Below are 25,515 nucleotides of genomic sequence, written 5' to 3' on the forward strand. Positions count from 1 at the left end.
TTTACCGTGCAGATGTGTTGGTATCAACCATCTCATGTGATTATCGGCAAGAAAGCAAATCATTTCCTTTTAATTGTTGGAAACTACCTTGATTGTTCCCCTTCAGTTGCTAAAACGCAAACCTGCACTGATCTTTCTTTAAAAGCATTTTCAGACATGAACTCCAGAGAAAGTCCGGACCCCCTTGTACAGACTTTGACTTTCCACATATGAAGAACATCGCAGGAGACTCTGGTCAGAAGCATCACAACAACAAAAACCACTGGAGTGTTTCGGTGCAGATCTGCACAGAAAACATGATTTCCTGCCTCCTGGATGGAGACATTTTGTTTCCAGGTTGTTCACTGGTCCATCGCTGCATACGAACATTTGTTCCATTCTCATGAAGACGATATCTCAAGAAGCCTTGAGGGAAACATTTCAAATAAAAATTCTCAAGGATTAACTGATTTGGTTTTGTTGGCCAAAGGTCAAAGTCACAGTGGCCTCACAAAACATGTTTTGTTTCTCTTGAACATATCTTCAGATCAGTTTGAGGAAATTTAAATTTGATACAAACACTCAATTGCCCCACATTGTTGTGAATGTGATATATTAAGAGAATTTCATTACATCTGGCAGAAATGTTCACTCAAGGATGAACTGGTTAGAATTTGGTGGTCAAATGGTCACAGTGAACTCCCCAAACACTTTTTGGCTTCTCGAACGTGAAATCTTAAGATTGGCTTGAGATTGGGGGAAAAGATTATTGTAGACGGAAAGTGCACTGGTTACTGGAGGCATACAACTGTTTCCAGTTCATCCTGAGGTATTTGTATTCGTTTTATTAGTCCGTAGCAGCTGACTCAGACCATTGTGTTCTATCTGCATCATTTCAGGTTCTTATCTGGAGTTCAGTGCAGGTCTGAGCCGCTTCAGGTAAAACAGATGCTTCACAACCTGAAGGCGTTTGTTCAGAAGCTCCTGAAGAACATCACAACAAAATCAGCAGTAGGTCAATCACAAGGACATGGGCCATTCTACAAAAACAGTTTTATTTATTTATCAACAACTGTACATTTCTTTTTCAGTGCTGACAGCATTTGCTACATACTTTGGTGTGACTCAGAGGGAAGAGCGCATTTCGCCCCGTTTGTTATCTTGTTGGAAACGCTGACTTGATCCGGAGCACAGTGTAGAAACCAGAATTATTCACTGTCGTCGTTAACGTCAACATCGAAGACACTTTCACTCATGGGGTGTTTTTCTCGAGTTTACATGAAGTGCCACTCCCTCCGTCCTCAAGAGCATTTACAGGCACTGAACAGTTTTATTAAGACAGACTGATCTCTGCGTTTAATCAGGACAAATGTCACGACCTCCCCATCACGACCAGCCAAACATATTCCAGGAATAACGATAAGATACCGAAGGGCAGAAGGATTCCAATAGTGCAGATTGGACTGTTTGAGTTAAGTCTGTAGCCAAGAAATCAATGGTGCAATTCAACATCTGTATTACGTCAAGTTAGCAAAAAGCACATTGTCATTCAGTTTGTGCCTGCAGCAGTGAATCTCCTGCCAACTGAGGTCCAAGGGTTAGGCTAAACATTAAACGTCCCCCATCTCCCATCATCTAACAAGGTAAAACAAACAGAGAAAGATAGCACAGACAGAGCAGTACACTTTAAAAAGGTCTTTATATATATGAATTAAATTTACATCCATCTCTTTTCCACTCTGTCCCACAGTGGTCCAAACCAGCCGAGGCTCTGCCTGAGTCGGGGGGGCTCCATGTCAGAGATTATGGAGTGACGAAAGGCCATTTTGAAAATCTCCACAAAATGTCCTGTTTCATGTTTCACGCCCCTCTGTTTGATTTGTGAAAAAGTCAGCCCAGAGAATGTGCTTTAAGAAAATCAAAGAGTTAACGTTGTTTAAAAAGTTCTAGTCTACTGTAGGTTCTGCTCTCCCCGGCGTCATAGAGAGAGAGAGAGGGCCAAAAAAATCATCACAAGTACACCCAGGACATGAAAATATATATTCTTATAATATATATAAAATGTCTTTTATTTAATCCGATATTTACACTTTTCACAAGATGTCTGAGGAAGGTTCTCCGAAATGAAGCGCTGCTTCACGGGGTCACAACCCAATATTCTCAGAGGAAAAAAAGGAACCCTCCAAAACAAAAGGACAAAAAAAGGTTCACTTCTCTCCAGCATAAACATCCTTAGGTCAACAGATCCATTGATTTCCACCGGTTTAGATCCTCAGTTCGTCTCGGCCTGGAGAAAAAGTCAAAGTCATCTCAGTAGAAGTGCTGGAGCCGAGCAGCTGACTGCTTCTCTTTAGTAGATGACCTCGTAGACCGTGGCCTTCTTGTCACCGGATCCTGTCACAATGTATTTGTCGTCTGCTGAGATGTCACAGCTCAGGACGGAGGACGACTCCTTCGACTGCGGGGAAGAAAACACAAAACTCATTAAATCCTCCTGTTGTGTTTCAGGTTATCACACATTTTATAAATGTCTTCATCTCATTATGGTTAAGAGTTAGTTTTTTCTTTATACTGTCATGAATCTGAAGCATGTTTTAATTATTCTGAAATAAATCTGTCTCAGCGCACATGCAGTTTGAGTTAAGTGTGTGTGTGTGTGTGTGTGTGTGTGTGTGTGTGTGTGTGTGTGTGTGTGTGTCGTAGTCACCTGAAATATGCTGGCACCATAAGGAGTCCTCCATGCATTCAGCAGATTGTCCTTCCCTGTGCTCACAAACCATTTACCTGCAAACAGAGAAACAAACGTCATGACAATATAATCGGAACACACGTGCACTGCCACACACGCACGCACGTCGAGTGTGTTGTCACCAGGCGAAACATCCTCATCCACCTGAGAGATGATGGACATGTGATTCGGTAATAACCTCATCAATGGCCATAAAAACTAAAGGTGGTAAAATGCCATCCCATTAACAATCAATAAAAAAGCACATAATAAAAGGAGACTCTCACATTTACACTCTGATGATTGCTTAAATCACTGTCTTATTAATTACCCGACCGTCTAGTTGGTAATGATTTAATTAGTGACACTGAGAGCTCTGATGAAAGAGCCGGCGCCATTTGAATGAACAAGTTGTGCGGTGGTGGAGATATGAGACCGAGCTGAGGGGGAAATTAAAACTGACATTTCTGGATAAATGTCACTGAGGCGATTGTAAAACTTCAATTGTCTGAACTTTAAATTTAAAACCAGCTGCTCTGCCCAACACACACACAATGATCTCAACGGAGATACAACACACACACACACACAATGATCTCAACCGAGATACAACACACACAATGATCTCAACCGAGATACAACACACAATGATCTCAACCGAGATACAACACACACAATGATCAAAAATGATCTCAACCGAGATACAACACACACAATGATCTCAACACACACACAACACACACACACACACACACAATGATCTCAACCGAGATACAACACACACAATGATCTCAACCGAGATACAACACACACAATGATCTCAACCGAGATACAACACACACAATGATCTCAACCGAGATACAACACACACAATGATCTCAACCGAGATACAACACACACAATGATCTCAATGGAGATACAACACACACAATGATCTCAACCGAGATACAACACACACAATGATCTCAACAGATACAACACACACAATGATCTCAACCGAGATAGAACACACACACTGATCTCAACGGAGATACAACACACACACACACACACAATGATCTCAACACACACACACAATGATCTCATCGGAGATAGAACACACACACACACTGATCTCAACCGAACAGGCAGTGAACGTGCATGTTTGTAAAGTAACAGTCTCCTCGTTCACGCACACAACTGCATTATGAGCAATTTAGAAAATGTACAAGAGCAGCATTTAAAAACACGTTACTGTGGAAGTGATTAAACGAGTCACTGGATGTTTGAGTCCGTTCAGCTTCTACAGAAACTGTCGCTCCCTCATTAGGCAGCAGAACCGACCAGCAACCAATGGAACTAGTTAAATTCAGGAGCTACAGCTTGTGCTCATCTAGACTTCAAACATCTGACCACCACACAGGCCTCAGGGACGTTTCAGGACAGCAGGGGGGATTTTAATCCAACACAACCACCACCCACCTAAAAATGTATGGACTCACAAAACGTCCATATTTTTGTATTTATCCAGGCAATATTTCACACCTACTTTATTTTCTTAACACAGTCTGAAAATCTCTCAATGCTGAAATAATCTTTTCAGTTTTGCCTCCAAATCCACAGGTTTAGATATTTAGTCAAACAAATACTAGATTTTGCCGTAAAATTGCAACATATATAATATGGGTAGTAAATGTGAAATATTAATGTCTCGTAATGTGAATAAACCATAGGAATAAACCCTATTATTTCCTGGAAAGGTCATAACTTCAATGTCAATAACACAAAACTGTATAATCTGGTCACGCATTGATTCCAGGAAACTTTTGGCCTGATGTGGAAAAGACAAATAGACAAAATCCTCATGTGACAACCTTGAATATCAACAACACATTTAATCGTTGCCGGAATTCAGCCAAACTCTCCAGCGGAGGCTTTTTGAATTTCCATCACAAACGAGACAAAAACCCTCTTATCCAGCAGGAATCAAACCTGTACTCCTCCTGCTCATGAATGCATTAAGACGAGTGTGTGTGTGTGTGTCTGCTACTCACCACAGTAGGCGAACTTGAGTGAGAGGACGCAGCTTTCGTGCAGGTGCAGCTGATACTTGTCGGGCTTGGTGTGATGAAGCACTTCCACGTTGCTGCTCTCCATGCCGACAGCCAGCCACTCTCCGGTGGGACAGTATCCAAGCGAGAAGATCTGCAACGAGGAATGTGTTCTTTCAACAAGTGTTTACAGTGTTTCATCATCTTAAAACAACCAAAGACCAATTAACACGTCAGCTCCAGATGCAACGTCTACAAGTTTTTCCTTTTAGAGCCCGATGAGACGTACAGATTTAGTTTATATGCATCATAGGAAATGTATATTTGTCTGTTTCTTTCAGCAGTTTTCGCCTGCAAAGTAGATCACACACTGTAGCAGCTACAGTTGGACTGAATGTGAAATGTATGTTTGTCCACTTTGTGGTGGGTAACATGAAAATGAAGAGCACGTTTGTTTGAGTCTCTCTCCTTCTCTACCTGTGAGGTAAAGTCGTGTTGTTGGAGCTGTCGTCCCTCCCTCAGGTCCCAGGAGCGGACAGTGTTGTCAAGGCCTCCGGTCCACAGCTTGGTCCCGTCGTGGGAGATGTCGATGCAGCTGGCTCCGTCTGTGTGGCCCTGGAACTGCCTGGAATAACACAACATCACACATGAGGTCAGGAACAGGGCAGGAAACCTTCCCAACTCTTACATCTCACGTTGGTGGTCAAATGTTTTAATCCTGAAACGCGCATCCAAACTCCTCGTTGCTCGGTACTGACCTTACGAGGGTTTGGTTGTGGAGGTCCCACACAGCGATGTTTCCATCGGAGCAGCAGGAGAAGCAGACCTTGGCGTCAGGGCTGATGGCCAGTGCGTAGCAGGCCGGAGCAGAGGAAGTGAGTTCGGCCTTTATGCGGGGCGTCTGTGAGGCCAGGTCCCAGATGGTCAGCGTGCTGGCCTCCCCACCCACTATCAGGGTGCGGCCGTCAGGCAACAGCTTGCAGGAGCGGATATAATTGTCTCTGTTCTGCAGGGGAAACAAAAAGGAAGAGCGCTGTCAGGATAAGTGGATCTAATTTATTTACCTGTATATTTTTCCCTCATGTGAAATGGTTACATGAAAAAACTCAATTACAATTCTGTAGAGTAACCAATAGATTAACAGGATACTTGTGTGTATCTATAGATGATTTCAGACAGACAGCGTTCAGGTGAGGGGGCGGGGGGATGCAGCAGGCAGAGAATGTAAAGTGTAAATTCTGCTGCGGAGATCAAGTGTTTTTGTTTACAGCACATCGACTCCTGCGTCTTCTACGTCTATGCGCTTTTCATCCTGAGATATATTCTTTTTTTTTTTCAGCTTTATGTCTGTCACGTGGTATATACCTCATCAACACACCCACTCTCTCCCTGTGAATCCTGCTGAGGATCTCCTGCTGTATGGGAGTTTTTTTACTTGGGATCTAGCAGGAAAAACTCCGGAGAATGTCCCCAGCAACTGACTCAGACATTTGCCTTCCCACACACAGCCCCTCCAGATATTCTCAGGAGACTACCCGGTGTTCAGTGTATGTCTGAAAGCAGCTCAAGTCTCCTCTGCCACTCAGGAGGAGCTGTTCTTTTTAACGTGTGCAGTTTTTAGACTGCAGCTCTTTCATGTTACAGTGAAGATGTGGATGTCAGCTTTAACAAGGGATTCAGGGAAAGAGGGAATGGGGCAGCAGTTGTTGGCCAGGCTCCAGAAGAGCAGGAAGACAGATCAATAGGACTGTGGAAGCGCTGGGTCGAATTAAAACAGCACCCTGATGGCTTTATAAGACCCAGCTGCACTCTGGACACACCTTGAGGGTGTTGGAGGCCAGAAGAGTGGAGCGGGATGAAGCCACAGCATCAGGATGAGAAATGGGAGACAGTTGGGAGGAAGTAATGAGCTGGGTAATAGCAGACCGGGTAGGCCAGTCGGAGCATCATTACTCAGCAGGCTTTTTTTCTCCTCTCACTAAGGATTATTTCAGTGCAGCAGTGAGACACTTAACTGAATTATTTACATCTCTATCTGCTGGGATCTGGGGGAAAACTAAGGTGAAGTGTGGAGTCAGGCAACATATGATGCTCAAGAAAAGTTAATCACCGTCGTCTAATGAAACACGAGAACATCACGTCCGTCTGCAGTAATAACACACATGTAAAAGACTCTGTCTTTTCTTTTGTCGTGACTTGTAACAAACAAAAACATCTCGTTACCAGGCAGTCGAGTTGGGACACTGGGCTCTTGCTGCCTGGTTGGCTGATGTCCCAGATCTTGACACAGCCCTTGCCGCCGGTGTAGACGTGACGCGTGGGGTTGCTGATGGTGACAGCGCACACCACCTCCCCGTGGCTCAGCGTGTTGATCTGGCGAGCGTGGCGTGGGATGCCCGGGCCTACCAGGGCATCTGGAGGGAAGGGCACGGGCTGCATCTGACCATCTGCACTCACATGAAAAGAATAAGCTCTGCAGAAGACAGGGGGGGGGGGGAGAGAGAGAGAGACATTCAGTTTAAACCAAGTCATCTGTTAATAAAAATTAGTTAAACACACATTTCAAATAAAAAACAAAGACTCACGGTTTTCCTCCAGAAATGGACGTGAGGCTGGCTGGCAGGCCCGGAGCTCTCATGTGAGAATGAGGGTCAAACCCCGCCTGCACAAGCACGAGGAAACAAGAGTTAAACAGTCAATAACCTGCAAAGATAAATTAGACTAAACTAATATTCAAATTGAAAACTATGCTTCATTTAAGCTGCTAACGCCCTGAGGAACCCTCGTTTCAGGCAAATCCCTTCAAAAAAGGTGCAAATTCAGCTTCATTGCAAACAGGGAAGCTTTGCACAAGGCTCCGACATCCCACTTGCTAATGCTAATGAAAGCCTGGGAGATTTTCAAACATGCACAAGATGCATTTTGGGGGCGAGTCTGTCTTTTTTCTTAAAGCCTTTGGAATGCTAACGAAGTAACATCAAAGTAAAGGAGCTCGGCTCGTCTTTGTACTCTCATTATGTTTACACAACATGCTGCAGCCAGCCGAGCAGAAATATTCACAATGAGTTCTGGAAATACACGATGAATACCCAAGTTTCTCAAAGTCATTCTACTTGTACTTCACAAGCCACAGTCAAGCTGGATAATTCATACACATGCTGGTGACGGCTTTGAGTCAAACTGATGGAGGTGGAATATACAACATGTATACTGTACGTGACACGGATTCAAGTTAAATTTAGGACTTCTTAAAACCACACGAATGAAATTAAGTACAACAGATAAGGAAGATTATGAGATAATTATTTACACTTCAGCATAATTGATGAAAAGGTGAAGTAGCCTTTAATAACCCTCAGTTACGAGTCTTTCCCTGAGCCAAGCCGAGTCGCTAAGACCTACCTAAACACATTCAAGACCTAATACGTAATATTTTAACACATTTAAGACTTTTTAAGGTCTAAATTTCTGATCATTAAATTTTTAACATTGCAAAGACCTAATTAGAAAGACATGTAAACAATAAATGAACATTTTCATTAATAAAATGTTTCATAGAGTTGAGAATAATTACAATTGGTGAGCGTCCGTAGGCGGCAGCAGCTGCAGCACTCATCTGAGGTGAGATGAGACCCGGATAAACGCTGGGGCTGGTGAGGGATCCGTTCATCTCGTGATGACTCATCATAGCAAACGGGGTGGCGTAGGAACCCGCGATAGACAGCGGTGTGCGCAGGGCAGGAGCAGCTAGAAAACATGAAAGACACGAGAGAATAATTTAGCTTCAGAAATATTAAAATATGGTTCATTACAATGAGCGTAGGGCTGCAACTTTATTTTACCCCAACTCTATTTTATTAAATTCCATGAAAGATAATTATTTTGTTTACTCTTGTCAATCAATAAATCAGTGTGAGGTACATTATGTGCGTTGACGTACCTAATGCCTCCATGCCAGGTGGTTTGCCCAGCGTTAGAGGTCGTAATCCTGGAGTGGTGCTGGTTCCTGGTGTCGGCGCCTCGTTCCTGGGTGTAGGCGTGTTGGACTTCAGGCTCGGTGTGGACGACTTGTCGTTCTAAAGCAGAAAGATGCTCTTAAGCCTTTGTGTGCAGCCTTGTTTTGTATCCTCTTACTCAAACACTCAAGTTCACTTCCTCTCGCCCTCAGCCACACACACGGAAACGAAACAGCATCCATGTCAGCGCTAAAAAAAATATTTCCCCACTGGCAGGAAAATCCAGAGTGACAATCTGAGTGGACGGCTCAAGGTAATCCAATCTAACACTGACACTTCATTACAGCTATGGTGAGTGTGTGTGTATGTGTGTGTGTGCGTGCGTCAGGGGTAGCAGTATAAACCTTTACTTAGAAGTCAAGCTTGTTAAGAGTGGCTAGACAAGCAAGATGGTGACCCAACCACTCCTCTCATAATTAATCCATCTCCTTCCGTTGCAGATCAAGTTAGAGACACAAGGGTTTAGCTGGTTGAGGGACAGAGTCACGCTGGGTGCCACGGGAGCTGAAGGGTGGTGATACGGACTATAAATCTATCCTAATCCGCAGTTCAATCGTTATGTAGAACCAATGCAGGCAGACTGTTTTAGCCTGGTGTGTAAGAGCTTTAGTGTCTGAGAGAAAATGGGGGATGGAGAGAGAGAGAAGATGAGATGGAGGAAGAGGAGGAGACAGCAGTTCCCTTGCCACTGTGTCTCTGGGTTATTTACAGCCTCGGGCCGAGGAAGAAATGACCATTTATTGGGTAAGCCATAAAGAAGATTGAGAGGAGTGAGCCACAGCGTTTGATTTCCTGAGAGTGCATCCACCCTCTGCCCCTTCAAGACCCTTCATAGCAGCCGACTGCTAAGCCGTCTGCGTATTAGACTAAAGGGCATTTGTCAAGTGGAGTGGGCGTCTGTGTGAAGGGCTGTCAGTTCGCCCATCACCCCCTCCACTGTAACCTCCTTATTTCATCATGTCTCTTGTCTTTCAGTGCACTCACATGGGCGTGGTCCTTTGCTTTGGAGGACGGTGTGCTGCCGGAAGAGGCGACGGAGGCGGGGCTGTTTGGGGCGGCATCCTTCTTCAGGCCCCGTGATTTATCGAGGCCGTTCTCTGGAGGTGAGTGAGCGGGGCTGGCTCGAGGGGTGGCCGGATCCTACAGAGTTAAACGAGACAGACGGAGAGCAAGACTGAGCAAACAGAGCAGAGGAAAGCCACCGGCATGTACATGTGGGTCAAACAAACTGGGGCCTCATGTGCAAACATAGATAAATATACTCATGCGTGCTTGTTCTCTCCCTCACATACATACACACACTTTTCATTCACCTGTCACTCCCTTTTCCCTTTGTGTTCTTTGTCTTATTACTTTCTGCATGAACGGCAAAAGAAATACAGCGAGTAAGCACACACTCATGGCGCACACAGCCAATATTGTGACAGAGTTTTTTTGGCAGCGCTGTGAAAAGTGTTGAGGTTTCTGCAGACAAATGACAAAGAGCCGTGTTTGGTTTCGACGCAGCGTTCACGCTGGAATGTGACTGAACGGCTCAGTTCAAACGAAGTCTCACCTCGTTGGAAACGTCCACCACCAGGTCGTCACTTTTGTCTCCGTCACTGTCCTGAAATGAAGGAGTCACAGGTTTAGTTTCCTGGTCGTTCATTAACGGTGGTAAAAATTAGTGGAATTTAATATTTTGACTGGTGGATCAAAATATAAGCCAGCATCTGTGACATGTTTTCGACTGTAGCATTTATTTATTTACTTTAAATACTGTAACCAGACATAAACTGAAACTTGGTAATTCTGTATTTTACCGGTCAATTATTTCCAAATATTTATAATTTCTTGAAAGTTTCCAGGAAAGATCATTGCATCCTCTGTATTTATTACAATGTTAATGGAGTCACAGCTCTGAGATGTATTTTATTCAGGTCATAAAGAGCTTGTAAAATATTTTCCCTTCTACATTTTAGTTTACTCACAGCTTACATTTGAAGAGAGGCCTAATGAAGCCACAGAGTTAATCGATGTAAAGATACAAACAGAAACATGCTCAGGATCAGCTTCAAACAAAGAAACCAGTGGAGAAAAACACTCACGTATCTGCTCATGTTGTCCTTGTCATCCACTTTGCGTTTCTTGGAGTCGAGGCCGTAATCTGAAGAGCTGCGGTGCTTCTCACTCGCGGCCCGTAGGCTGTCTGACGGCGACACTGAGTTATTCTGCCAACGACAACGCACACAGACCACACAATCAGTGTCCAGCTCCCAGAGTCTGCTTTATATTTAACTCATAAAATCCTGCAGTGGACAGTGATACGCTTCAACATCCATGAACATGACTGAGTGTTGCATCGTGTTAATGTGAGGAAGAGGCTGGGCCATTATTGTGAATGTCATGATGTGATATGGTGTGAGACTTGCAAATAATTAAATTCTTTGTTGTCTTAAAAAATAAATAAAGCACAGTTCTGCCACTGTCCAGACATGTCTTCTTTCAGTCAGGTGAATGTTTTGAGGTTTAAACGTGACAAACCCTGAGAAACCAGAAAAGCCAGGAACTGACAAATGGTGCATTTAAGCCCAGATATGACTCTGGAGCCTTTTCCTTTATCAGAGCAGTGACAATATTGACTGTACAGCTAAACGTACAATGCTCCCAGACTGAACTGGACTGATTTAGGATGGAACGGACAGAAGAGGATTCTGGGACAGCTTAGCCCCGCTGCTGCCACCGTGGCAGTGGCGCAAGTAGGAAACAGACGAGACAGCTGAGCACACACACACACACACACACACACACACACACACACACACACACACACACGCACACACACACACACACACACACCACTGAAGACAAAACACCCCCGACGTTTCACAGCAAAGAGATTGATCAGAACATAAGAGAAGATGTGAGGTGGAAGCCCAGTGCATCATGGGATATTTGGTGTATATAAACACAGATAAATGAAAAACGTGACATTGGATCCTGTTGTAGAGCCTTAGGTCAGACCCACTTGAAGCAACATTTAACCCAACAGTTTTGCATTCCTGACTAAACGAGACAACATGCGAATGAAAACAGCAGTGACCAAGATCTGTCACTGTGTGTGTGTGTGTGTGTGTGTGTGTGTGTGTGTGTGTGTGTGTGTGTGTGTGTGTGTACACTGTGGCAGGTCAGTGACAAAACGGCATAAAATGACTGACAGAAAAGTTCATGAAAACCAACTGGAATAAAGAAGAGGAAGGACAGAAAGACGCCTTTGAGGGAAACTGGACAAGAGTGCAATGTGAAGACACAAAGAGGATGTTGCCAGCGGAGAAAAGAGCCATGAAAGAGGCAGAGTGAGAAAATGAGAAAAAAAGAGGAAGAAAGACAAGAGAGCAAAACAGGAAAGGAACTTGGCAAGCAATGAGAGCGTAGCAGTGTGGCAATGAGTTCTCCCCACTAGTGGGAATGCCCGCATAGGCTGGCACCATCTCAGAAACAGCAAACGGGGGGTTTTGTAGTCTGGGCACTGGTGTGGTGGGGTGGCACCGCCAACCAGCCCAACAGGCAGGGAGGCAGGGATGGGGGAGGTGGGGGGGTGGAGGCAAACCCTGAAACCTGCCCACAATGTCGGGCAGCTCAACAAATCCCTGCCTTCATCAGAGACAGAGAGATGTGGTGAAAGAGGGAAAAGGAAGATGTCTGACATCTTGGCTGCAAATAACGGAAAGAGAAAGAAGAGGAGAGGAAGGCAACAGCCTGAAAACTGAGTGAAAGGGTGACATTAAAAAGCAACAACCTCCTGAGCCAAGGAGAGTGGAGAGAAGCAAATTTAAAAAAAAACACTGTGGTTGGGCAGTTAATGGCACACAGGCATACTTATAGCACCCCCTTCAGAAACTGGCCCTGCCTCCACACACTGGGAGTCAGACTTTTCCTGAAGGTCTCAGCCAACCAAGAAGCCTTGTGCCATTTCCACACTGCCTCCTTCAAAATATGGACAATTGCTCAGCTGCTGTTGTGGTTTAAAAAGAAAAGCCACAAGAATAGTTTTATGCTTCATCCACATTACTGCAAAACAGTCTCTGTCCACACGAGCGTTTTGGCTCCGTATCAGTTTTAATCCCCGTCCATACTAACATGCCTGGAAATGCATATCATGTGACCACTCGCTTACACAGGAAGCATTTGGTTGTCAGCTTAAACAAGAGCTCGTCTCCTACACATGCAAGCAGTAATATCATTGTAAAATAAAGAATTTAACTGCACAAAGTAAGTGATTATCCATGTTGCATTCTACACAAGACTAATGCTGGTTGTTTTCTTCAGTTGGGGGGGGGTTCATGTGACAGGTGATTAGGGCTACGTTGTGTGTGAAAAGACCCAATCAGCAAACAGTCGTAAGTGTCTACGCCATTGTTTCCAAACATCGCTTTTTCTACCAGATGTATCCAAAACATTTTCAAATGAAAACGTAGTAGTGTGGATGTGGTCTGAGTGAAAGTATGACGTTAAAAGAAACTTCACGAGCCAAGGATAGTGGAGAGTGACAATTAAAAAAACAAAACACTGTGGTTGCGCAGTAAGTGACACACACACAGCACTCCCTTCAGTAACTGGCCCTGCCTTGGCCTCGCAGCTTTCTGCCATTTTCACACCCCGTTCTTCCAGAGTCAAAATATTGACATTTGCTCAGCTACAGTTGTGGAAAAGAAAGCAACAAGACCCGTTCTTGAGCAGCTTGATGTGACGAAGCTGCCTGACGGACAGAAATCTGTGACATCATGACAGCTCGACTATGAATCTGCGCCTGTGACCTTTAAAGGACTGCCTGGACTCAATAACCCTGCACTTGTCTCCAACTTTGGTATCAGATGACCTGAGACAACAGGACAGGAAGACGCTGCGTGTGCGTGCACTGGGAAGGAGGGACGGTGGTGGAGAGATTAGGTGAGGTAGAATTGGCAGCCGCTCGTCACCATACGAGATGAGAGTTTGGGTTCCCTTCAGACATGAGTGGCCCTATTCAGGATGGCCAGTCAATGGGAACTCAATCTGCTCGAGCAGATCCAACAGAGCGTTCTGCTCCAGCTAACTGAGAGCTTTAAGCCAGTCCAATAAACAGGGACTTTAACATGAGAAGGAAGAGAGAGAGACGGGGGGGACAGAAGAGTGAGATAAGAAGAAGAAGAGAGAGCAGAAAATAAAGATATACGGTAAATAAAAGGAGAGAGGCAGATAAAGAGATGAAAAGGAGTCAGGTATCAGACACATGCAACAGTAAATCCTCTACAGAGGTGAAGAAAGAAAAGGAGTCAAAGTCGTTTTTAATTGTGCTGAAATTAAAGGAGGCAGCCGACTATTAATCCTCACCCAGTGATCGCAATCAGTTTCCACCAAGATTAGATGGCACTGGCTTATTTGACCAGACTTAATTATTTGATTTCAGTCAGCTTATACCTCCCGGAGTACAAAAATGTGTATGTTCTTATGCACAGAGCATTAATTTCTACTGAGCAGTGAAGCTGAAGTCTGTAAAGTACACCTGAACACCAAACACAGAGAGCCAGGAGCCGACAAAGTCAAGACACACAGGAGAAGCAGAGTCAACATACCGTGCTCGACTCGCGCTCTTTCAGAGGAATGGCCAGAGGTGAGTGAAAAGATGAGGGTCCAGGAGAGAGAAAAACAAAACACAAATTAGTACGAGTGTCACCACAACTGAGAGATTCAATCACATAACAATTATTATTCATGTAAAACAAAGCTCTCATATGTGCAGCTCAGCCTCATTCATGTTGTTACCACTTTATATCTTTTATAAAAGGGTTCATAAGTTGTGATAAAATAACTGTTAATGCTTAACAAACACTGATGCATTATATATCTCTATGAACTTTGGCTTTAGGTTGACAGGTTGTGAAAACCTGGTGATTGTTCTCAATAACGTTATCTTTATCAGGTATTCAGTTCATCAGGTGAACTCTCTAACGGACAGCTTGCCCTCTGGAAGTCTGGGTACAGACTGTGGGACCAAGTCCACGTTTAAAAAATATACATTCACATTTACAACTGCAGACGTGATGAAATACTAAAAACTCCTCTATCAATGATTTAAACCTAAAAATTACAGATGACTCAAACAAGACCATTTATTGTTGTTTCTCTGTAAAACAGCAGACCTGATGGCGTGTGAGAAAGTGACAAAGGTTTAGTAGATAATATTAACCTAAACATCTATTGCTCTTATATAATCATTAATAAATCCATTAATAACATCAAATTCCTGTGTAAAAGTTGACTCACTAATTGGTACCATAACATTTAATGACAAAAATACAGATACAGGTTGTATTACTATCAACGTCGAAACTGAACAGTTCTACACTGTCTTTATTTTTGCATGCTATTAAAGTATGTTTATCCTCGAGTGTGCAAACCTCTAAAATGTCCTTTCCTGTTTCGTGATGTTGGTATAAACTATTTTCATATCAAAATATATTATATTAAAGCCAAATAAAATTACCCGTGTAAATATTTCCTCACCCAGTAATTCTGTGCACAAACACTTAGTTTTAAAACATACAGCGACATGTTTCTATGATAAATGTGTCTGGCTGGTAAAACCTGTTCTTGGCAGTTACAATCAGCAGTAAAATGCTACGGGCGCTTTGTGCGGCTGGCTGTGCTCCTCACCTCGGTGCTCCAGGTCGTGGTGGTTCTTCTCATCCTTTACAGGCAGGTGGGCCTGACTGCCAAGAGCTCCCAGAGCCAGCAGGCCGGAGCCAGCGCCTGTCACAGAGGGGATGCCAGGCGGCTGCAGGCCTGAGGGGTGAGGGGGCAGCTGGATCGGGGGGCCGTGGGCGGCGTGAGAGAGGTGCTGGGCCTGGAGCTGCTGCTGCTATAAACAAATGCAGAGAGACAAGAGACAAGACAGAGGACAAATGGGTCGGCTGGGAAGAGAATCTGTGAATGATCGCACTCTACTCCAGCGTTACAGCTGGATCTGACAATATTTAGTCCAAGGCCAAAGCGATTATGCATAATAGCCGAATGATGACGACTCCCAACATGCTGTTCCAGCTCATTCACTGTCTGAGGGAAAAAACTGATTCAGTTTGAATCTGCAGATAAACAGTGTAGTTATCATCTGCTTCAACATGCTGGATTAACTGAAACAGTAGAATACATTTGTTAATTGGTATTAGTCTTTAATTTATCTCACATTCTCATCATCTTTAGCATTTGTCTTTGCATCATTAACACATCACAGGGCACGGTCACACATTTTTCATTTGAAATTTATCATGATAAAAAACAGCAACTCATCACAGTGAAGAATAAGATGTTAATAAATAATTTAAACTGTTGTAGATTCATTCTGTGCGTTGAATCAAAGTATGGTCGACTGACACCGCTCTGTGCTAACGTCTGCACATGAATGCTCCTCAGTGTTGAGCCTATGAAAACACTGCCTCCAGGTTTACATGACAGATGTGTTTCTCTTCTCATATCACACCTCACTTACGACAACCCTGCCACACTCATCGCTGCTGCTCTACAAACTGCCTGTTGTTTCTTACTGAGGATACAAGACCTTCATGTGACAACCATGTTTGACGACATGTCTCCCCCTGGTCGCCAGAAATGATACGGAACATTTTCCCCCAAACTCTGCGCCTCAATCATAGTTGGAACTGTTACAAAAAAAATAAAAATCAATAGATCTATATTTGAAAACCTCAAAACCTTCTGGAAAACCAAGCAAGCAGGCATGCCCACTCTTCTAGCAAAACGCTGTTAAGCACAGACACACACTCTCTCACACACACCTCCCAAGAGGCCATGAATATCTGCGTGAGAGGCAACCAGAGAGGAGTGAGTAGATAGACAGGAGTTAAATAGCCACTCAGGCAAGAGGGAAGCAAGTGCTTTAAAACAAGGTTAAATAACACTTAGCACATCCATCAACTGCCTCTCTAAAAAAAAAGAAAAAACATGATTGCTATTCTGCTTGCTAGATAGAACTTCAATAACCTCATCCATACATTCATTACACGACAGGGGGAAAAAACCAGACAAGGTTATATGTAGTGGCTTAGCACATTTAAAGGTTTATTTAGCAGCTGGCCATTACTCAGTCAGCTCATTATGTGTAGCTGGACCTGAAATCGCACAATGGATATAAGCAACCGAGGGGCGGCATTGTTAATCGATATTGTGCTGGTGTGCCCGGCAGCCTATTTGTTGTGTAAAAGAAAAACCGAGCAAAAAAAAAAAAAAGAGAGAGAGGGAGAAAGGGGGCAGCCAGAACAAGAAGAGGGGGAGCGGCAGAATCAGAAAAAATAACAAGAGAATGAAAGAGAGAGCGAGCAAGGGATTGAGGCAGGGACGTCCCTATTGAGTGTGCCTAATGAGGAAAAGCGTGCAGGGATCATTATCAAGAAGCCTCATTAGCAAGCTATGGCTGAGGAGAGGAGCGAGGAGGGACGAGGGAAGGGGAGTGGGAGGTAGCAGGGGGGGTGGGGGTAGAGAAAATTTCAGAAAATAAATTGCTTCCAATTCAATATTCATGGATAAAGAGCTGGCTTCCTTTCACACTTATCTTTTTTCATTATGTGTAAATGCCGCTTCAGCTCAGGCAACTTCCACAGGAAACAGGCAATTAAAGTTAACTAGGCGAAGCTGGCTCCCTGCAGAACTGTACTGTCAGGTGGAACAAGCATCAACAGTAGCGGCACAAACCAGCTGGCACACCGGCTCAATAAGTCTGGCAACGATCGTCACATTACCTACTTGTCTTCTGTACTCAAACACATTCTCTTCAGTTGATGCGAAAAAGATTAGACAACGCCTTCTGCTAAACACCGAGCTGACTCGTCTGAGTATTGGAGTAGGATTGACACGAGGGTTTTTGATGTATGCCATCGGTTAAAGAAACGCGCTGTCACGTGTCTGACACCCGAGTAAGGCAGATAACACACAAAGATGCCCAAAATACACCCAAACACACCCAAGTTGTGGTCTTCGAGGGGCATCATCATCTCCCTTCACAAAAGACGTGTGTTAGGCTGCCAGCAAGCAATGCAAAAGAGTTTCTCTGGCTACATCCATACTAATACGTTTCTGTTTTGATCTCCAACCACTTGAGCGTTTTAGCTCAGCGTCAGTAATAATCCCCAACATGTCTGAAAACATGACCATGCCCATTTGCATACACTGCACATGTGCGCGTCTGTGTAAACAGAGAGTAGATTGTCTATTCTGCAGTTGGTTGTTAAGAGAAAATACTACATTGGGAAAAGTAACATGACGGATTAATATTCATGAACCAACAATTAGGTGGAGCTTTTCTGCATTTATTTCAAAATAAAATGGGGCCAACAGCGCTTTCAAACTTCTCAGTTTTAGGCGATAGGTTCAAATGTAGCAACACTGATGTGTTTTAAAACTAAAACGCAGTAATGTGGATGTAGCCTCTATGTCTCGTAACTTCCCTGAACACTGACCATGAAGGCTGGATAGGCACTATGAGGCGGCGGCTGCTGCTGCTGGGTCAGAGAAGAGAGGGAGAGATTCAGCCAGAAATTATACAAGCAACAAGCCATGGGTAGTAAATATTATAACTGTTATTTCATCACTTTATCTGCATTTTTCAGTTTTCTTCAGTGATCTATTCATTTTTTTGTTTATAAAAAAGAAAGAAAAGAGTCTGAGGTGAAGCATTTAGATCACCAAAGATATTCAGAGTGACAACAAAGAAAAAACAACAATATTAACATTTAATACGGTGGAAGCAGCATTTTATATAACTGTTTGGGAAAAGGGGAACTGCAAACTGTTGGTAACAAACGTGTGGATGTAAATGAATCAAACTGCGTATACACACTCAGACCAGATGGAAATATGACCTTCACATGCAAATTTTTCACAAAGGAGATCACTGTGAGGAAATGAAGCAGAGTGACATCACAAACAAAACCAGGCAGTGTAAAAGCTGTGTTCTACAGATTAGCATTTGTGCAAGGGTTGGTGATAAGCAGCACCCCACCTGTAACTGACTCGTTAACCATTACCGAAGCACAATCTCACCCTGTGTGGAAATCATGGAAATGAGACGACAGCCCCATTTGTCAAATCAAATTCATGTCTCACCTCTGGCGATATGCAAACCAGGGCAGGAGCGTGACGCCTGTTTGCATCTTTGTCTTTGTGCTCAGTTCAGTTGGGGTCATAGACAATATTCTTTGGAAATTTATTTGTCAGGCAAACATTGTGTTGACATTTCTAAAAATGAAATTATGGCATTAACTCCTAGTTTACTTTGGACAGTGCATCACTTGTGAAATTACACTCTCATACGTCCTGATGCCAGAGAGCAACTAACAGTCACACCATCAGGTATTTAGATTTTCACAAGGACCTACTTTTGAATTTGCCTTTTATTTTCACTTCAGGTAGATTTTTATAGAGATTGTATTATATTTGAAATATTTGTACAAATGCTTTATTAAAAAATAAAAAGAAACATAGGGTTGTGACTTTCAATGTAAAATGAGTCGTTAAGTCTTTCAAATAAGAAAATAATGATAAAATCATGGGGAATGTCTAATTTCTTGCAGTCCATGGTGGTGACTTTAAACACCTTGATTTATTCAACCATCAGACAAAACTCAAAGACATTTAATTTAAAATGCGATATAAATATAGGAAAATGGCAAATTCTTCCCTTTGATCAGCTGGATTCAGGCAGAAATTGTTTGGTCTTTTTACGGGGGTTTGGGGACAGGGACTAAAACTGATACAGAGCCAAAACACTTACGTCTGTTTAAGTTTGACGACGCAAATGAAAACGGAGTGTTATGGATGTAGCCTGAGACTTTACTGACAAGTCTCACACCGTGGGGACCTGGAGATTGATCACTTCCCATGTCTTTGCCGTGTGTGTGTTTGTTTGTGCGTGTGCATCTGGCCCTGCCAACCCTTAATGAAGACAGGGTCACTCCTGTTGTAGACAGTCTTACTGAGCCAGGTTTTAAAAAAAAAAAAAAAAAGAAGCAGGAGGAAATAGGAAGTAATTACCTTGAAAACTGGAGGTTGTGCTCCTGGCTCATTTACCTTAATCGAATTTCGATATCCGCCTCTCATTAGACTTGACCCCCTACCACTGGGACAAGCTAACCGCTAACTAACCTCTGCTACAGAGGGCTAATCAAAAGGGTCAGTTCTCCATCTGGGTCCAAGCTGGCTATTAGAAAACACCTAACCTTCTCCCTCTTTTTTAAACAAAAGCAGATGGAAGAAATCACTAAAAAGTATTTTTAGCCAGAGTGGAGTTTGTTTGTGTTCAAGGGTTGTGGCTACAATTAAAAGGTCAGGAACTGAATTTTGAAGTGCTTCTTCTAATAAAGTTTAGTTTGCCACAGATGCTCTCAAATGAAATTTACAAATTAAGGACATTAAACTTTTATTATAAGGATACCGAGTTTAAAGCTTAGCGCTAAAAACCTTATGAACTGGTGAGAATTAGATCAAACATGATGCCACATAAATGTCACATTATTCACATCTTCATTTTGAGTATGATGAGTAGTGACAAAGTAAATAAAAATGTTCACAACAGTCTTGTCATAATGACTACAGATAACAAACTGGGAAATTGAAAAGTGCACAGTTACATGCAAATGAAATCCAATATTGACACTAATAGATGGCCAAATTAAAGGAACTACATACCACAGTGTTTGTTAATATCTAGTTTCACTCGTTAATAAAAAGCAAACAATACGTGACAGAAACAAGTAGCCCATTTAGCCTGGCTAAATAACGAGACTGTTATCAACGCCATCAGTGGAGGGTAACCATCATGGAGTAATGTGAGCATATGATCTATCACAGGGCTTCTGCAGGTTTCAACAAGTTGAATTGAAGTCTTTCTGAGACCACAATGAATGAAATTTAAGGCTTAAAACGGTAAAGGCAGAGACAGTAGGTATCCATAGTCTTTCCTACAACCAAGCTGAGTGTACTGCGATTAATTCGGCCCAGAGTGTTTGTAGGTGATCAGTTATGAGCTCCATGTTGGTCTTTTTTGTAGTTTTATTACAGCATACAAATTTCTGTATCGCTGAGAAAAAACTACAATACACATGATGTTACAAACTATACTTGCTCAAAAAAAAAAAAAAGCTCTTTAAAGGGCAACAGAAGTTAAATGAACGTAAGCATATTTAAGACAATCTTAACGTGTTTAACACATAATATTTGAACATATTCAAGACTTTTTATGGCCTAAATTTCAGATTATTCAATTTTAGACTTTGGGAAGACTCTGATTCTCCTGTTCCTCCCACTTTGACGACTTTGCTTGAATGCGGCCTGAATCTTTTTTTCCACGACACCTCACAAACGATCGGTGCCTGTGAAGTCCATACTGCTGTAATCGCTGCGGCAATCACAATGCTTGTCCTAACCTGAAAGCTCTAATTCCTCTTGCTATTGGGTCAGAGGCAGAGGTAAGCCTGTTGGCTGGAACCTTTTATGTAATTAAAGTGCAGCCAAAGTGAAACGTGAAAAACACCATGATCTGATCTCAGCCTGGACTGTGTTACTCTGTATCAGATGTTCTTTGACTCCGCCTGAGACGGGGAAAATCAGAGCGGAGCAGCCGTTAGGAACTGCAGCCTATAACCAACAATCAGTGGAATTACAGCATTGAACACATCGAGAGCACATTACAAACACTGTCAACTCAAATAAAAACATGATAAACCACTGGAGACGGGGGCAAGTCTGCATGAGAGAGGACGAGGCACGTTGCTAGTTTGTATTCAGTATGAACGTTCAAATGCCACAGAGAAGAGGAGGAGGAAAATGGAAGCAGATTAATACACTAAGCTTCTCTTTTTCCCTTTTCACCCCTATTTTCCTCCGGAATCTATTGCCCTTTCCCAGGTTGTCCTTGACATACAACACTTCAGCTGAAGCCCATGAGCATAATGTAGCTTGCTTGAATAGCCTATGTGCCGTTATCCTCTATGCATGCAGTATTGCCCCCGACCTCGGGTCAAATGAAGGAAGAAGAGGGGGTATACACACAGTGAGAGGCAGATTGGGAAGTCCACGTACCCCGATGATCGCATTCAGCTCAGTCATTGTCACCTGCTTGGCCCGTTCAACAGCCTGAGCCACCTGCTGTTGATGCTGCAGGACACATGAACACACAGATGAGACTCTTGATGGGAAAGCATTCATAACTTAAGACTGATAAAAGATGGTTTACATACACGAGCCTAGAAAATGACACTGTAGCTGAGATAAACACAAATATAATGCACAGAAGTAATTTGAGTCAATGATGCTACAGTCGACTAAACACCCTTTGCTTCTGTAGCCCTTTTTCCACTAGTAGAAAAACCTGTTAACACCCACTAACATCTGGATTTTTGTCTGTGATGTTAATGGATACAATCAGCATCCACTCCTAGAACAACTGACTCTGCAGATACAGGTTTTGTCTCTGGCTCCAATATTTAGTGATGGGCACATGACACCTCAGTGAATGTTCCAGTTTCTGCTTCTTTATTTTGGAAGTCTAGACATTTTCCTATGCAATGTTATAACGGACATTGAACTTCAGGGCATTGGTGCATTAATAGCCATGAATTTTTGTGTACGTTGGGTTTTTAACATTGTGGGAACGACAGCAATTTTTTCTTAATATCTTGCAACACTGTCAAGACAGCGAGGTGAAATTCCTTCTCAGTTTGTGGTGCGTCGCAATGGAAAAGGAGTCAATCGCCTTTTTAGCAGGTTAACTTGGGTGTCCAAAAACTGGGTATACTGGTAATTTTGGTGTAAACATGGTGATCATAGATAATATATACCAGTAGTACAGAAATAGGTTGTTGAGAAATGGGTACGGACATTTTTAGTTTCATGTTTAAACTTGTCTTTGTTCTTCAGAAAAAGTCTGTAGATTTGGCAGAACTATCATTTTAAATTTTTGGTACTTTGTTTGGCAGATGGTTAAATAAGGTGGGGACGAAATGGGAGCTGCATGTTTTAATAATTGTGAGTGATTAAACTAATTAACATTTGTATTTGATTTATGATCCCAATACTTTCGTTAGTGTGGTTGTGCGGCTTAAACTTGATTCAGTTACATTTCATCATTAAGACATTTGCAGTTTCTGTTGCTATTAAGCAATAATGAATGTCTTGCTTTATATAATATGTCAGTGACAGGGTCTCTGTACAATAAGCCACTTTCACAGTTTCCTGTACAGTTACGACACTTGATGAATGAAATGAATCTCATTCACATTCTTTAAATGCTGTTAGCGGGGTTGACACTCACCTCTTGTGACAAGAATGGCATGATCTGAGCCAGAATTGCATTGAGACGTTTGGCAATCTCAGTCTGTAGGCAGAGAGAGAGAACATATTAGAATAATAGTCCTTCAGTGTACTGCATGCCACGGGCAACACTGTAATTAAGCAGTTAAGCTACCTATAATACAAAAGGGCACATGTTTGTGCACACACACACAAATATGTCCAGCGTCCATCTGGGTAGACGATGTATTTCTTAACTAAAATAGGACAGCCTTAGAACAAATTCACCCCCCATCCACCTCCCTCTCTCTCCTGCTTCCATTAGGTCTTATTTCATTAGGAGGCTGAAATATGCTAATACCATCTGGCTGGAGAGACCCTAATGAGGTCCATACTTCATAATTACAGCCCACAGAGAGCAGGGTGGGGAATGCTGAAGCAGACAGGTTAACTCTCTGGCCCTATCTATCAGAGGCATCTTTGGTATCGACCACGGAATATTAGCTGGGAGAGTAAGATGATACCGCAGGCCTCGACAAACAGCGAGCACTTTACTGTGCTCGATTTGGACAAATGGATGTGCTATGCAGCCTGTCTACTGCGATCGAACGTCCCAAGACATTTTGCCCAAACCCATTTCCTTTTTTAAAAATCTGTACTTTCCACAGAGAGTGGGGAGGCATAAAAACGAGGCACACAAAAGTAGAAAGCAGGATAAAGGACAAGGGGTGGTGGGCTGTGTGGGGGTGATGAATGGTGAAGTGAAACCCTATGATTTGACACTAAGGTAATGTGGTTTGACTGAACTGAGGGAGGTGAACTAATTGATTCTGAGAGATTAGGGGTGAAAGCCCAGCAGGTGTGTGGGGGGTGAAGAGGTCTTTCCCGCCGTTTTATACGCTGCTGCATTCCACTCATTTTCTCCCTTAACCTTGTTTGACTGTGAAAGGGGGGGAGGGAGGAGAAAGCAAGTGAAAAGGAGAGGGAGGTGCCGGTAGCCTGGTACAACGTCTGTGTCACTCTGTCCATTTTGGAGGAGGTGAGACAGGAAAAGAAGGACAGAAGAGGAGAGGGACAGATCTTTACTGGCCTGTCAGGAACTATCTCACAACCTCCTGCCTGACCTTAGACACACTCTGCTTTCTCTCTCCATCCTCCCCCCCTCACCTTCCTTCTCCAAACCCTTCTTCACACCCCTCCATGCTAATCTCCACTACTCTCCTCTGTGCCCTCCCTCCTTCCTCCCCCTCTTCCATCTTCCCCCTCCTCTGTTGCTGGGGCAACGCTATCTGGCACGGCTGATCGTTATGTAAATTGGGTTGGGGCCCTGACCAGAACAGCCTGTAAAATCATATTAGGCGCAGCACAGAGGCAGGTCATTAAATTGAATTTTCGGCCTGTCGATCTGATCGGCACGGGAAATTAATGAGGGATAACTGGGAGTGGGGAAGAGGCTGCACGGGGGGGACGCATAGAGAGAGAGAGAGAGAGAGGGTGGGAGGGAGGGAGAGAGCTCTATGGAGACTCATAAACCATCATCATTAGCGGGGGCTGGATACAATGCCACACAGTAGGATTAGATTGTTTCAGTATCACACCACTTCTCTGGAAATGGCTGCAAGGGGAGCCACATGGGGCTTGTAGGAAACAGTGGTATGCTGATACACTCGGCTATTAGAACAACAACATTGCAAACCCTCACCACAAACCAATTCACAACGAAAAGCCGTCTGATTGTTCGTAGCAAATCATCACTCCAGAGCCATCACTTAAAGCCAAAAGCATTTGTGGAATGCAGGTACACTGTGCTAAAAACACAGGTTTCTCTCAGCGGCTCATTCTGAAAGATGAGCTGCAGCGCCAGGTGTTTCGGGAGCCGAGACCACGCTGAGTCAGGTCCAGGTTTTTTTTTAAGGTTAAATGTTCCCGACCTCTTGAATTCCTTTGAAAATTTCCCCCAAAGTTAAATTATTGCTTTGAAGACAGGAAATAAAACAATAGAGCAGACATCCTGTTTGAGCTCTAACTACTGTAGTGCTGATGTTGGACTTTTTGTTTGGTCATTTCTCAGCAACACTTTCAGGGAACATGAGGCCAAACATGACTGACGCACCAACCTGAGAAACAGGCATTCAAACCTCTCAACTGAATCACAGCCATTATCAGCTACATCTTGTCCTTGCCTTTCAAATTTAGTCACTCCGCTCTGTTCAGGCACAGTTCACACGTGTGACGGAGACCAAATGGACACATGGCTTATTTAAATGATTTTTTGACAGCTGATGTGATGCGATAACACATCACATCGAATGACTTGCAGCATTCCTCAACGACTCCAACTTTAATTTGGAGGCACTATTTTTCACAGAGCTTTTAGTGCAGAGACAGCCACTGGAAAGAGTTTATTGACACTTAAAGCCAGTGGAAACAGAAGCCTTTAAACCAG

At 43.3% G+C, this 25,515-nt stretch overlaps 1 protein-coding gene and 1 long non-coding RNA gene across 17 annotated transcripts in view; one reads left to right on the forward strand and one right to left on the reverse strand.

Moving 5' to 3' along the window:
* LOC118104732 overlaps positions 1 to 1,042 on the forward strand; it is a 49,591-nt gene extending 48,549 nt beyond the window's left edge. The window contains exon 4 of the long non-coding RNA XR_004695062.2: positions 879 to 1,042. This is a non-coding gene — a long non-coding RNA (uncharacterized LOC118104732). The remainder of the gene's footprint in view (positions 1 to 878) is intronic.
* The window catches only part of tle3b (TLE family member 3, transcriptional corepressor b), a 31,196-nt gene continuing 6,696 nt past the window's right edge, over positions 1,016 to 25,515 (reverse strand). Inside the window, exons 6-22 of one of the 16 annotated variants that reach the window (XM_035151751.2) lie at positions 23,092 to 23,154; positions 21,861 to 21,935; positions 18,242 to 18,280; positions 15,429 to 15,630; positions 14,348 to 14,406; positions 10,841 to 10,963; positions 10,309 to 10,359; positions 9,738 to 9,893; positions 8,678 to 8,813; positions 8,312 to 8,484; positions 7,323 to 7,399; positions 6,961 to 7,210; positions 5,496 to 5,743; positions 5,215 to 5,362; positions 4,741 to 4,891; positions 2,687 to 2,763; positions 1,016 to 2,437 (exon numbers count right to left, since the gene is read on the reverse strand). In XM_035151751.2, coding sequence (XP_035007642.1) covers positions 2,330 to 2,437; positions 2,687 to 2,763; positions 4,741 to 4,891; positions 5,215 to 5,362; positions 5,496 to 5,743; positions 6,961 to 7,210; positions 7,323 to 7,399; positions 8,312 to 8,484; positions 8,678 to 8,813; positions 9,738 to 9,893; positions 10,309 to 10,359; positions 10,841 to 10,963; positions 14,348 to 14,406; positions 15,429 to 15,630; positions 18,242 to 18,280; positions 21,861 to 21,935; positions 23,092 to 23,154 — 2,136 coding nt within the window. In that variant the 3' untranslated portion in view covers positions 1,016 to 2,329. Of the gene's footprint in view, positions 2,438 to 2,686; positions 2,764 to 4,740; positions 4,892 to 5,214; positions 5,363 to 5,495; positions 5,744 to 6,960; positions 7,211 to 7,322; positions 7,400 to 8,311; positions 8,485 to 8,677; positions 8,814 to 9,737; positions 9,894 to 10,308; positions 10,360 to 10,840; positions 10,964 to 14,347; positions 14,407 to 15,428; positions 15,634 to 18,241; positions 18,284 to 21,830; positions 21,936 to 23,091; positions 23,155 to 25,515 lie in introns of all 16 variants that reach the window. The other 15 variants (XM_035151735.2, XM_035151742.2, XM_035151728.2 and 12 more) reach the window with 15 other exon arrangements.

Source organism: Hippoglossus stenolepis, chromosome 1, assembly GCF_022539355.2.
Source record: "Hippoglossus stenolepis isolate QCI-W04-F060 chromosome 1, HSTE1.2, whole genome shotgun sequence".
NCBI classification, from domain to species: Eukaryota; Metazoa; Chordata; class Actinopteri; order Pleuronectiformes; family Pleuronectidae; genus Hippoglossus; species Hippoglossus stenolepis.